Source organism: Sander vitreus, chromosome 9 (genome assembly GCF_031162955.1).
Source record: "Sander vitreus isolate 19-12246 chromosome 9, sanVit1, whole genome shotgun sequence".
Taxonomy (NCBI): domain Eukaryota; kingdom Metazoa; phylum Chordata; class Actinopteri; order Perciformes; family Percidae; genus Sander; species Sander vitreus.
The window spans coordinates 5,931,572-5,945,107 of NC_135863.1; the positions used below are offsets into that span (position 1 = coordinate 5,931,572).

Here is a 13,536-nt window from a genome sequence, read left to right on the forward strand (position 1 = left end):
TGAAGAAACAGTGTTTAAACAGGCGAGGCTGAGGAAAATGAAGGTAAAAGGCTACTGAACTGTCAGCCACTGACCAGGGTTTTGTCAGACACGGATACGTGGATCTACAAAGCATTTCTAAAACAGAGCTACAAAGAATGCACAGTTTATTTACTCAATTCTTGACAGAAGGATGTAGACTGACACCAGAAGGGGATTCGATTGCAATACAGATCACATTTACAGAAACCTGAAATGTCACAAAGGGTTGTAAGGACATGTAAGTACTGCATTCTGCAGGTTAATTACCAAATATTTAATTTGTTTAATTTGGTAGACTTCTAGACTACTATCACAATCACTTCTTCTGTTTGTATGATTTATGCAAGTCAAATGACAACACTGAGATGTGGCTGGTGTCTTTTGCGCTTGAGGCACAGGGTTAAAGGTGAGAGAGAGAGAGAGAGATATATATATAGAGAGAGAGAGAGAGATAGAGAGAGAGAGACCATCCATCTGCAGTATACCATCCAGTTTACCATTTTTAGTGAAATAACAGAGTGCCCAGAGAGACATCAGATCCAGAGATGCTCAATACTGATGAGTAACATCCATCACTTCAACAAACTAAAAGGTAAGAGTTCAGTGTTGATCTCTCTCTCTCTCTCTCTCTCTCTCTCTCTCTCTCTATATCTCTCTCTCTCTCTCTCTCCCCCCACCCACACACACACACACACACAGTAATAGAATCTAACAACATTGTCAAGTGGAAAACAGCTGTGCTTGTGTGTCTGTCTTTACAAACCTCTCATCCAAAGAGGTGCCAGAGACAAAGGTTTATTATACACTGTTGGAAACACTGCTGAAAACTAAAATGTGCACAAGAGCACAAACTTCCACTACAACACTAAGCAACATTTCTAACTTTAGGAGGTAAAATAAATAATTTCAAACCATAATTTTGCAGGTATTTGATCATAAACCAAAGTATTGCACAAATTGAAATGTTGACCTGATGATGGCACTAGATGAAAGGTCAGGAGAAAAAAGGGTTTTACAATTCATCCTCTGGGGACCATGGAGGTGTGTACCAAATTACAGAGGAATCCATTGTAAAGTATACCAACATTTTAACCTCATGGTACTAGAGGAAAAGTCAGAGGATTGCCAAAGTCGATAGGATTCTACCTCTGGGGAACATTAATCTTTGTACAAAATTTCATGGCAATCTATCAAAAATGTGTTGAGTCTGGACCAAAGTGGTGGAAAGATCGACCCTATAGACCAACATCTCCATCCAAAGAAAAGGACCTAACTCTCCAACACTTTGGTTTCTATACAATGAACATTATAGTTTTACTAAGCCTCGAGCGTGGCTGTAACTCTAATCGTGTTTCTAAGACTCAAAGTTTAGTTTCCTCTAAAACAGACCAAATTACGCCCACTTTGTACTACAAGTCAGCTGTGATTGATAGCAGGTTTCCAAAAGCCTTTATAAGTAAATTAACCTAACTTATTAACTCAGTTCGTGACTTTCTATCTGAGTTTTGAGGTGTCAACTAAAAGTATTTTGATGAGTCATCCAGAATTGCAGTCAAGCAGTTTGGCTGAGACTGATGTAAATGCTGCAGACTGGAGCCTGACAGCTTAAATGAGACGCTCTGCTGTCGGTCTGACTGCTGACAATGAGAGAAATAGTTGTTCCTCATTTCCAGCCCTTCATCTGTCTGTTGATGACACACCAGGCAGGCCCCGTAATTCTGCTGACTCTCACCATCTAAGACCTCCCCTGTTAGAAAACCACATAATACACTTGTAGGTGCTGTTCTCTGCAACATAATGAACTACTTTTTGTCTGTGAAATGGTATAAAAACAATGCTGTAATTTTCTTCCGTGCTAACTGCATTAATATGTGGCTCCATGGGAGGCAGACCTAATGAGCAGAATTAGAATGATCAAAAGAAAACTGCACTGTAACAAAGCAGCAATTAAAACATTTATCTGGAGTGTGCGAGGTTTAACCCTTATCACATTAGCACACATGCCGAGTGCTGAGACAAGCAACAAAATAAATGACTGCTAAAAACATCAGTAATGAGAAGGGAGATTCAAAAATCATTCACAATGAAATATGTCAGTCTTATGCAGATTTGGGAGAATTGCTGCAGGTTACATCACTTCTACTAATGGACCCAACGGGAGATACTACATGGAATATGTGATGAGCATTTCATTAATGGATGATATTTGCATTTCAAAATAGGGACAAGAAATTGAATGGCACTTTTTTCTCATTGAGAGGATATTAAGTCACTTTGCTAAAAACATTTTTTTTTAAACACTACAAATTATCATGCTCTTCCTTCTTTTTTGCCTCGAGCTTTCCCTATTATTTTCTAAAACAATGTTTTTAATGATACAGCAAAGCATTGCATTCTTTTCTGAAAGACAACAGTTGAGACAAGAATATGTGCTTGACTTAACCCTTAAGCTACATAGATTATGTAGGACACTGTGGGTAAATTGCAACAAGTCTTCCTAATTAAACTACAAAATATGTTGTAATTGACCTGCAATGACAAATGACACATAACACATGGTTTGGGTTAAAATAACTACTTTGTTTAGAGAAGGAGACCTTTGCCATCATGGTTAAAATAGGAATTTCTTGGTTAAAGTTAGGGAACAACTGCAGTCTTTAAAGGAAACCAATGTTGACTGTTGGTGGGTAACAGGAGATGAACAGCAGTGTTTTTCTTGTTTTGTTGACCCACCCACCCATCCACCCCGACCTCCTCCCTCTATACTTTGTGGCTCAATAACAAAGTCACACTACCTTTACAATCAGCTGAAACCCCTTAACTACACACTGGTGATCTCTGTTTTACTAATTATGTCACTTCTAAAACCAACTGGCTGCACCAGTGAGGATTCAAGCATGTCCTTTTATGGAATTAATAATTTGGCAAACATGTAGTTTGTATTTTTCTGTCAATCAGTGAAAAAAAATTAAATACTTTGATTCAATGTTCTAAAACAATAACATGAAAAGGTTCTCTATGTTCAAAGTCACACAAAAATACTACATAAATTGAAATACTAAAGTACATGCTCCTGACTCCTATTTTGTTGTATTTGCTTATTTGTGAGCAAGGACAGAGTTTCCTTGGGTGAGATCCAGCAACTGAAAAACCATTCCGTTCCCCAAGGCCTCTTCACCAACTCTCACATCTTAAATAATAGCCTTCGATAAATGCTTGTTGTAAAAAAATAAAATTCAAGGTTTATTTTACATCCTGGGTTATCTTTTTTGTAGTTTTGGTCATCATTCTGGTTGGTCATATTTAACATAACTGGACTATAAACCTGTCTGATGTCAAATTTTACCATAAGGAAAATGGGGTGATGACCTACAGAAATAGTATTAATTTGATGGTGTCTTGTTTAGGGTGAGCAGAAGTTTAGTGTCATTACATAAGGCTCTTTTCCCAACAAGGGGGAGATCAGACCAGAATGTGTTGGGGAGTAACGGAATACATGTACCGGCGTTACGTATTCAGAATACAAATTATGAGTAACTGTATTCCGTTACAGTTAAAATTTAAATACTTGGTATTTAGAATACAGTTACATTGTTGAAATCAATGGATTACATGACGATACTTCTCTGTTTCACAAGTTTATTCACTCTTGCATTTCCCAGAAGCCCCAATATGAAAACGAAAAAATTAGCTATTTGCGTGATCACTGATAGAGGTAGAGATGGCGCCGGAACCGGCACAACAGAGCCAGGGCAGGAATGCGTTTCTATCGGAATGAATTAATGGAAATTCAAACAGCATTTCACATTAAAGAAAGAGAAGGGAGAACGAAATATAACTGTGCAGTGCAACCTCTGCTTGCCAGCAACCAACCTACTTTCACCGTCCAAATTCCTCCACCTCCAACCTGAAGAAGCATCTTAAAGTAAGTTTTTTTTTTTTAATTAGCCAAGGGTAGTCGTCTGCTGTAGTTTTACTGGTCACCTTGCTATTTTATAGTTGACGTGCGACTTTACATTCTCCTACGTGCTGATTTACTAGCCCCAGAGCCGTTGAAAGACTGACTAGCCTCGCTTGACATGCTAGCTAACGTCAGCTAAAATTAGCTCATGGTAGCTTAAGACTGCGGTTAGATTTTTGTAGTATGCAGTTCGGGACTACAAATACAAAAATCTATCTGCTTGTTTAGGTACACATTCAGCCAGTTGGAACAGAAGAACACACCAGAATAGGCCTGTTTAGTAATCTGTATGTGATGGACGCATTTCTACACTTATAAAATGCAATTCAATGTGGAAGTAATCCAAGTATTCAGAATACGTTACTCAGACTGAGTAACGTAACGGAATACGTTACAAATTAAATTTTTGGGCATGTATTCTGTATTCTGTAACGGAATACGTTTTGAAAGTATCCTTCCCAACACTGGTTATAATTACTATTTTCAAGAGGCACTTACATGGCCTGCTCCCACTGCACCACTCCACTCCTCAAGCCAACAAATATAAAGGCTGTCATTTAATCGGAAAGGAGGAAGGTCAAAGCAGCAAGTTAAGTAATTATTAATTATAGCTAATCTGATGTTAATTTGCTGTTTAATTGATTGAGACATGAGTAATGATGGAGGATCAGTAGTACAAGGCTTGCAGTAACACATTACTACATTGTATAACTTTTTTTTATAAAAGTTATATTTGCCCAATAAAACGCTGATAAATAAACTACATTTTAAAGCTATTCACCTTTTTTTACGATAAGGCGCCATGCTTGTAGTTTCAGTACTAGATAATCTGTTAGAAAGGAAAACAGCAAAAGATCTGGCGGAAAAAATGTGACTGCAGTTTTCAGGATGAATAAAAAAATGTCTGTTACAGGCACATGACATCTATTAAAATGTTCTCTAATGTACTACTTTGCTTTGTTATTGGTTTACTCTAACAGTTAAAGCTAAGAAATTAGATCAACATAATGGAACCTCACCGAATATTAGATGTTTCCATCGTGATAGGCCATTTAACATTAAAAACACCTAAAAGAATTGAGTTGCTGATACATCTTACATCCTTCTGTATGAATTTAGTTCTGGTCACAGATCATCATCATTGCCATGGAGAAAGTGACAATGTCTTCAAATAAAGCACTTCACCTATTTCACAACAGCAGGGGGTTTTATCAAAGAAAAAAGGCAATTGCGTAAAAAACAACCCAAAAAACGTGTTACAGTAATGTCACCCCGCTGGCAGGAAAGTACCATGATACAGAATAACAGGACTTTATTGCTGAAACTTGTGTTGCTGTGCGCCACAGAGCTGTGTGAAGGTGAGATGAGGGGTGTCAGACGAATTAATCCGACATCTCTCACACACACACACACACACACACACACACACACACACACACACACACACAGAAAAAAGAAAAACCTAGTGATGGGTGAAATGAGGAGTTTGGAGTGTCACTGCATGGCAAGACAGAGGGCACTGAACCAAACTCCACTTCTTTATTGTGTGCATTCCCTCTTCTACAAACTCCAGCTGTACTGTAGTCCTTTAAATCATACATCTCTTGTTTCACTTCCAATGTTTGGCTTGAGCTCAGCGTTGTCCACTGTTACCACCTGTTTACTTAATAATGAACGTAATTTTGGCCATATCATTACATTTGGTGGAAGGATCACATTGGACCCCCACCAAACAAAAAAGTCCTAAAACTTTTTGGTATATGAGACATTCAAAACCAGTTGGAAAACCTCTACAATGCACAATAATCAAGGTAGATTTTTTTTTTTTTGTTCTTGGAAAAGGGGATAGGGAGAAATTTGCCAGGCTTAAGAACTTGTGATTCAAGTCAATAATTTCATTGGCTGGTGATTACTAATGTGGGACTCTTTCCCTGACATGGCCTATAATTGAAATATTTAAGTAGATATTATAATTATGACTAGTTTAAAGCTGCTATGATCAATATTTCTATAAATTATGTATTATCATATTAAATTGACAAATGTTTGCCGTTCAGTCAATGTTGTGTTTACGACCTGTTGTACTGCCCCCAAGTGGCCAAAGAAGCAATTAGAAAATGAATGTGGGTTTGAAATCATACTCTTTTAAGCAAAGCAAAAAATATAACTTTGGTGCTAAGCACACTTGTCAATCAAACATCATGCACTGTAAGTTATTTTTCCTGAAGGTTTCTATAAATAAAAATGTAGGTTTTACTGTGGTCTTTGTCTTTCCTCCTAGATGTAATGCACACAGATGTAAGGAGATCAAATTAGTTTGGAATCAAATAGTTGTTAAGATGAGTTCTTCTGACTTCCAGTTTGAGTCTGGTCTTCAGGAAATTGTAGCATTTAGCAGGAAATGTATACATTTTTGATTGTAAAGTTAAACCTGGACTTTGAGCAGTTGAAAGAACAATCATACAAGGTCCATTTAGTATCTTTAACTTTTCCTCATATCACATGATCTTCATCAGCAGATTTAATTTGCCAAGTTGACATGAACATTTGAACTTTTGGAACTTCATTGAGCCAACGTGGAAAAGAAGTCCTTAAAGTGCTCATCTACAACTACATAACAACGGGGAAAACTCCATCTGCTGATGAAGCGTATGTAATATGATTGGAAGCTCCACAACACCAACTAAGTGAACTTTGTGGTGAGATTCATTTCTCAATTTTTCATTATATTTTGTAAAGGTTTATGACAAAAGTTATGTAACATGCAGTACATCTTAAAAATGTGCACATGTCCACATCAATATATCTTTTAGCATATTACCCTTGGGAGCTTTACTTTTGTATTTCAGTTCTATGCTACTTTATACTTCTACAGCTCAGAGAAAGATATTGTACTTTTTACTATACAATCTCACAGCTATTGTTACTACTGCAGTTACATTACAGATTATGATTTTACACATAAAACACAGAAAACACATACAACTATAAAGTGTTAATGCATCAGGGATCATAATACATAACATGATATAAATATAAATAAGTCTAAAAGTAAAGAAAACATTTTTTTTCCTCAGAGAAATTTCTTACTCACCATCTTTGCTTTTTCAAAAAAAACAGACATGCGATACAGTTTTTATGAGTTGGATATCAACTGCCACTGTGTTTTTGTGTCATGCAAAGCCCTGACAGGCTGTCAGAAAAAAGGTGAAAAGCCCTGACAGGCTGTCAGAAAAAAAAGTGATACATTCACAGTATATCAACGTGTCACATCATTAACACACAGTGGGGTTTTAATAGCTGATGCCCACAGTCTCTACTTTGCTCCTACTTTGGAGAATGACAGTGAATAGTGACCTCAGCAGAATGTGGCTGATTCTCAGACCGATAACAAGTCATCTGAGATAATGACAAGGCCATTTGATGAATGGGTCTGTTTTTAGGGAGGCAGACATCAACTGGGGAGTCGGCCTTGGGCAAACACAAAATCCCTCAGGTCACAAAGGCAGATGGATGGACTGCAGTTCTCTGTCACTTTTATCGCTTAACTACTTGTCCGTGGATTAATCAATCTAGATTCATGACTGGCAGCTCCAGGCTCACACCACCAGTCGCTGCCACCTTTATGTAACCTTGACTTAATCAAAACCTCTTCATGGCTCCACTTTTACTAAACACATTTTCATAAATGACACTCTAGAAGAAAAGTACGGGGCCATTTATCCCCAACTGCTTTACTCTTTCCTCACGGTGGTTCTCCAAGACTCCGTCGTCTCATGAAGCATAAAGGACAGCGGGGTTCTGCAGAGAAAATGTATCACGCATTCACACCAAATTGATTTTATTCAGAGGTTTATGTTCTCTCAGTGCACATCACCACCTCATTGAAAAGTAATACATTCTGATAAGACAGGGCTGTTCGCATATGAAGCAGGGAGCTAGGCCCAAATTCAAATCAACTCGTCTCCCAGCATTTTTTTTTTACCAACTTATTCTCTGTCTGGCGTTGGACAGAAGGAGATGAATTTCCAGCAGTCTGAGAAAATAACAGCACCCTAATGCTCCCCTCCTCAGCCTCAGCTAGCTAGTTAAATAATCAAGAGCGTCTACCCAACCTACAGTCTCAGCCATCTGAGAGTGGAAACACCCCTGAAGACACCATGCTGCCTCCACCAGTGCAATACATCAAAATGAACACAAAAGTTGGGTTTTCTGTAATGTTTTAGAAAAATGCTAAATCAATTTTTTCTACCTGTACACTGCCTGTGGTGAAGTGGTACCGATGGGAACTGCAAAATGAAAAAACTAAGGAGGAGAGTATGCAAGACCCATTTCCCCCCTTAACGTTAATAAAGTTGAAGTTGAAGGGAGGAAGAAGGTAAGGATTGTTTTCCAGAGAAAGTGTTAGTAATGGTGATGATGATAAGATGATGATTAGTTGACAATAGCCCCCATAAAAATGACAGCATAAGTTATTTGTCCAACCTGTGATGAACGATCCTGGCAGCTTTAGTATAAATGGGTGTGTAAGAGAGACAGGGCAACATACACAGAAAAAGACAGACGATGATGAATGAATGACAGAAACCTGCTGTCCTTCATGTACAAAACAGGATGAATGATGAGCTGAAACCTTTTCATTGCTTAGGAGGCATAATCTTGACAGAAGACAGGTCATTAAGTGGATGATAAACGCTCTGACTGATATGACAGTATGCTGCAGAACAAAATATATGAAGCACAGTGGAGTGATACAGTAAAGTCTCAGGTTTTGTGATTTGTCTCTTGGAAATTGTTGTGTCTTAGCCAACACAGACAATGTACCCATTTCATCTAAGATTTGGGATCATTTCATTCCTATCCACTCATGCGTTTGTTCCTTTTTACGACTGCGTCTTCCCAAAGAATCGATGCAGCTTAAGAACCACAATGCCTATTAATGCATACATCCCTCCTACGTACCATCCATGCCCAGCACCACCAATCTGTGGAGAAAAGGCTCATTAGTGAGGTTTTTGTCGATCTGCCTACAGGGATTTAATGTTACAAGATGACCTTATTTACAGCATCATTCCAAGAGAGTACAGTATAATTACAGTGGGGAGGAAGATTGACTACTTCAAGAGTGTAGCTACTGGAACTATTCATTAAAACCTCCCAAGACAGCATATATATAAATGCACTCAGGGACTTAACAACGGTGGTGAATAGGAGATATATATTTCTCACACTTGTTGCAGGGTAAATTCTCTCATTCCTTAAAAGTCGGTCTTCTAACATAGCCATTGAACTAGCAATTTTTTGAGCGACTTCACTTCTGAAATATTTCATTTACTCAAGAACACACTTTTTAGGATATTTTATGAAACCTGTTTACGGTAGCCTACAAAACCGGTGCTGAAGCAGCAGCAGCATCCTCCTGTGCAACTCTCCCACATCTCCACAGAAAGACCACAGTCTCTCCGCCGCTCTCTTTCGCTCATGAGGAAAAATCAAATGCAGGGAAAAAGCTAATTCAATTTTATTTATAGTATCAAATCATAACAAGAGTTATGTCAGGACACTTTACAGAGAGTAGACCACACTCTATAATTTACAAAGACCCAACAATTGCAGTAATTCCCCCGAAAGCAAGCAAACACAACTTCTTTCAAAATCAAATCCCCAGAGGATGTGAGCTCCCTTTCAACAAGCCTCCGCGGTGGTCCGATCACACCCAGCTAACTGTTTAATTTGCTAAATTCACAGAAAAAACTGCATGAGCTACAGTAGGACTTCTTCCCAAAGTGTAGAAATGGGTCGCAGCACAGATCATTATCGACTTGCAGGCAGCTGCTGCCTTAACTTCCCTCTTTTAGAATGCTGCATGCATTTATTTAGAAAGAATAAAAAGTGAGAGCTCAAAATGAAGAGTCGTACAATTTCAAGCATATAGGCTAGAGCTGGAAACAATTAGTTTTAAAGCAAAATTACCAAAACTGCAGTTTCTCCAATGTGAGGATTCACAGCTTTTCTCTGATCGACATAAGAACTGAAGACCTTTGGGTGTTTTTGGACTGCTGGTCAGACAAAGCAGGACATTTGAAGGTGTCATTGTGGACATTGGAAAATGTACATTTGACATGATTACTGGAGAATATTTGCAAATAACCCTGTCATTACAGCCCTAGAATATTTGAGTTTGGATTCTCTTGATTAATCAATAGAGATATTGACAAATATTTCAGTTATTTGGATTCATTCTAGCTTTATGGAAAGTAGCCCTTATCATGTTTGACCAATTCCATTTTGCTATTAGCTATTATATCAAGACAAATAATACAAAAAAACACTTTCATCTTTTCTTTTCTTTCTGAAAGAGCTGATTTATCAGACAGTTTTTAAGTCTCAACAGCCACATGGCATCAACCAGCCAAATACAGTATGCCCCCTCATTGTTAGCCAGTACCCCTACAGTCTAGTTCCAAGAATAAACCGTGGTGGTCCCTTTCAACAAAACTACGCACTCAACATCCCGCTCTTCTTACTGAGGAAGCGCACAGAGCCGCTCACCTTCTCCACCTGTCCCACAGGAGCCAAGCAGCAGCGAACCGATCAGCGCAGTAATCCCGGCGAGGCTTTTACTCCCCACAGGCATGTTGAAGCGACGGGATGCTGCAGAGTTTAATCCCATCAGTCGGAGGGGAGACAGTCTGTTCGTCCTCCTCCTCCTCCTCCTCTCCTCTCCGGTTCTCTCCTCTGGCTCCGCTCCGGTGCGCTGCGCTGCAGTAGCCCTGCTGCCTGCCACGAGGGGCCGGCCGGTACCCAGTGTGGAGGAGGAGGATGCTCTCACACCGCCTGCCCTCCGCCAAGTGATGTGAGTGAAAAGAAGGAACGAGGAAAAGATAAGGGAGTGTTTTTACGAAACTGCTGCGGGTCCGAGTCCAGCGCACCGCGTCCCACACTGAGATCCTGAAGAAGCTCAGATATAGTTCCTGAGTCCCAGGGCTGGTTTCACTACAGCGCAGGGAGAGCATGTGGCTTTAGGTTGCTGTTTAACTCAACTGTTTGAATCCTCCCCTCGGGGAAGAGATACAGGTCCATCAGAGCACGGACCACAAGACTGATGAACAGTTATTACCCTAAAGCCATCACCACACTGAACTCTGCACTGAAATCCAAGTCCTTCTTGGAGTTACCTTTTATTTAATATTACAAATGGTGCAATAAACGTTTTTACTCTTAAACTTTTAACATGCACGTGTTGACATGTGTATGTGAGTTGCATGTGTGTGAATGTGAGATGTTTTGGATAGGCATATTTAATGTATGTTTAAAGGATATTTTTGAGCACCGTCTCAGGTAGTGCACCTGAATCTCATTGTATGTGAAAGCAATGACAATAAAGGAATCATATCTTATTTTAACTCTTAATGTAGTTGTGAGCTATCAAAAAGCAAGACTCACTCTTTCTTTGCATGAGACCGGGTTTCCGATTATGAGACAATGGGCGCCTGGCACAGACATGTAAAAGTCCCCCGCGCCTATCCAGAAGCAAGACACCCAACCTAGTTAAAGTAGTGGTCGTTTTGCGTCTGAAACATGCAGGTTAAGCCCAGGGCCCCCCGACCCCATGGGCCTCTGGGACTTCTGCCCGGTAGGCCCAGCTTTTCAAACTAACATGATTGAGAAATCAAATAAAAATAAGCGAGCAGAGGATCACATTAATTTCTTGTAGTCCACCTTTAAAATATCCCCTGCAGTCATGTTTTAAGACATCTGCTTGGAATAATAATTTAGGTTCTAGTATTTCTCCACACACACACGTTAACATGACATCTACTTCACTGTAAAGTCCATTTTCAGTGTTTTCACATCATACTTGTCTAAGTTGCATATTGGACCACAATTTGCATCTGAATTAGTCGTGATTCACAAAAACACTCATACTTTGTACTCATACTACACTTACATGACAAGTGTTAAACACATTTAATGTGAGCACAGAGAAGCTTCAGCATATGAATGTGAAAACTCAGCACAAACATTCTGTCTTGTTTAAAGTAACGTTAGCATTTCCAGTGTTAGCCAACTACAGTTTTAGTGTTTTACTTCATACACTGCGTTCTGCACCTCAACTAAAACAAACTCAACATCAAATACTGTTACTAAACCTCTATAACTCCACGATTGATTGAATAATTCTAACGTTACGGCATCCACACAATCTCACGAGTAGCTAACCAAATGTGGAAAGCAAATTAGGCTAACGTTACTTAACGTTAGCTAGCATCGGGCTGTCACCTTAATTACCTTCAGAAATATATCCACCAACAAACTATTGAAAAGCTCTCAAGTGTACACTTTTTCCTATTAGCTGCCATTACGTTTCAGAATAATAACGTTAAGTTAATATAGGCTAAGTAACTTACCTTCAATGAATCCCAGAGAATAGTGCTGTGCGGTGTCCTGTCCAGCATGTGCAAATAACGGGTGGCCAGGTGGGGAGGAAGACCAGTGAGAGGATTTCATTTCAAATTTTATTATTTCAATGAGTTCTGTTAAATAAATAAGACAAGCCCTTGCCTTAAATGTTTATGATTTAATAAAGAATATTGATTTGGATTTAGCTGAAGTCTGTTTAATTATTGGGAAAGTAAAAAAAATGTTTTAATAAATGATAACAAATTCATATATCCAAACTAAGAGACCAAAGCATGGGTTTGTACAGTGCAGTGAAGGTCAAACATTCAAGTGAAGCAACAATAGGCAATACACGCTTGAGGGACTTTACATTTATTACTGGTTGGGGACACAACAAAGTGGTGCTATGAGGGCCTTTTCTTTCATAGCTTTGTTTAGCAGGATAATGTATGTCTGTGTCTTAATGTTACATATCACCACTATAATATAGTTTCACAAAAAAGAGGGGCACTTGAGCAGCCCAGGTGCCCCTACGGAGATCAGTCATCACTTTTCTTTGATATGTTTGGACAATGTGGGCACTTTCTTTGCATGCAAATGTCAATCTAAATCTAAATTAACAGATCCTCACCTCAAAATCTAATTAATACAGGTATGCAAACCTGAATAGGTGGAATAGCTCTCACATAAATATTTTTGGAGAACAAGTGTGACATTTAAAACCTGTTTTCTCATCCATCTGGGGAGGTTACACAGTACTTTGCAGCAAATAAAAGCCCCAAGCAGAACAAACAGACCTCTCATTCACAGTCATTTTTAGTGAATATAACTCTAGGTTTTGTGTGGACCAAGTGAAATGATCAAGAAATAGCAGTACTACATTGAAACACATTCATTTTAGAAAATATCTTTATAAGCCCAAAATCTCTATTGAAAAGTAGACATATTCATCCTAATAAGAGGTCAGTAGCGCAAGAACATTTCCTCCGTTGGAAGACCATGGTCACTTAGAAAAGTAGATTTTCATCCCAAATATTTAGGGAGCATGTTGTTAACCAGCTAATCTAGGTAAGTACTCTCTTAACTACAGTATTATTCCTCCAATTTGTCTGCCTTCAAAATTCAGAGGAAAAAGAGATAAGAAAGTGTAA

The 13,536-nt window shown here is 38.8% G+C and overlaps 1 protein-coding gene across 1 annotated transcript in view; it reads right to left on the bottom strand.

Moving 5' to 3' along the window:
- The window catches only part of LOC144523935 (contactin-associated protein-like 4), a 95,944-nt gene extending 84,946 nt beyond the window's left edge, over positions 1-10,998 (bottom strand). Inside the window, exons 1-2 of the mRNA XM_078259905.1 lie at positions 10,607-10,998; positions 8,945-9,009 (exon numbers count right to left, since the gene is read on the bottom strand). Coding sequence (XP_078116031.1) covers positions 8,945-9,009; positions 10,607-10,998 — 457 coding nt within the window. The remainder of the gene's footprint in view (positions 1-8,944; positions 9,010-10,606) is intronic.
- Between the last annotated feature and the right edge of the window lie 2,538 nt (positions 10,999-13,536).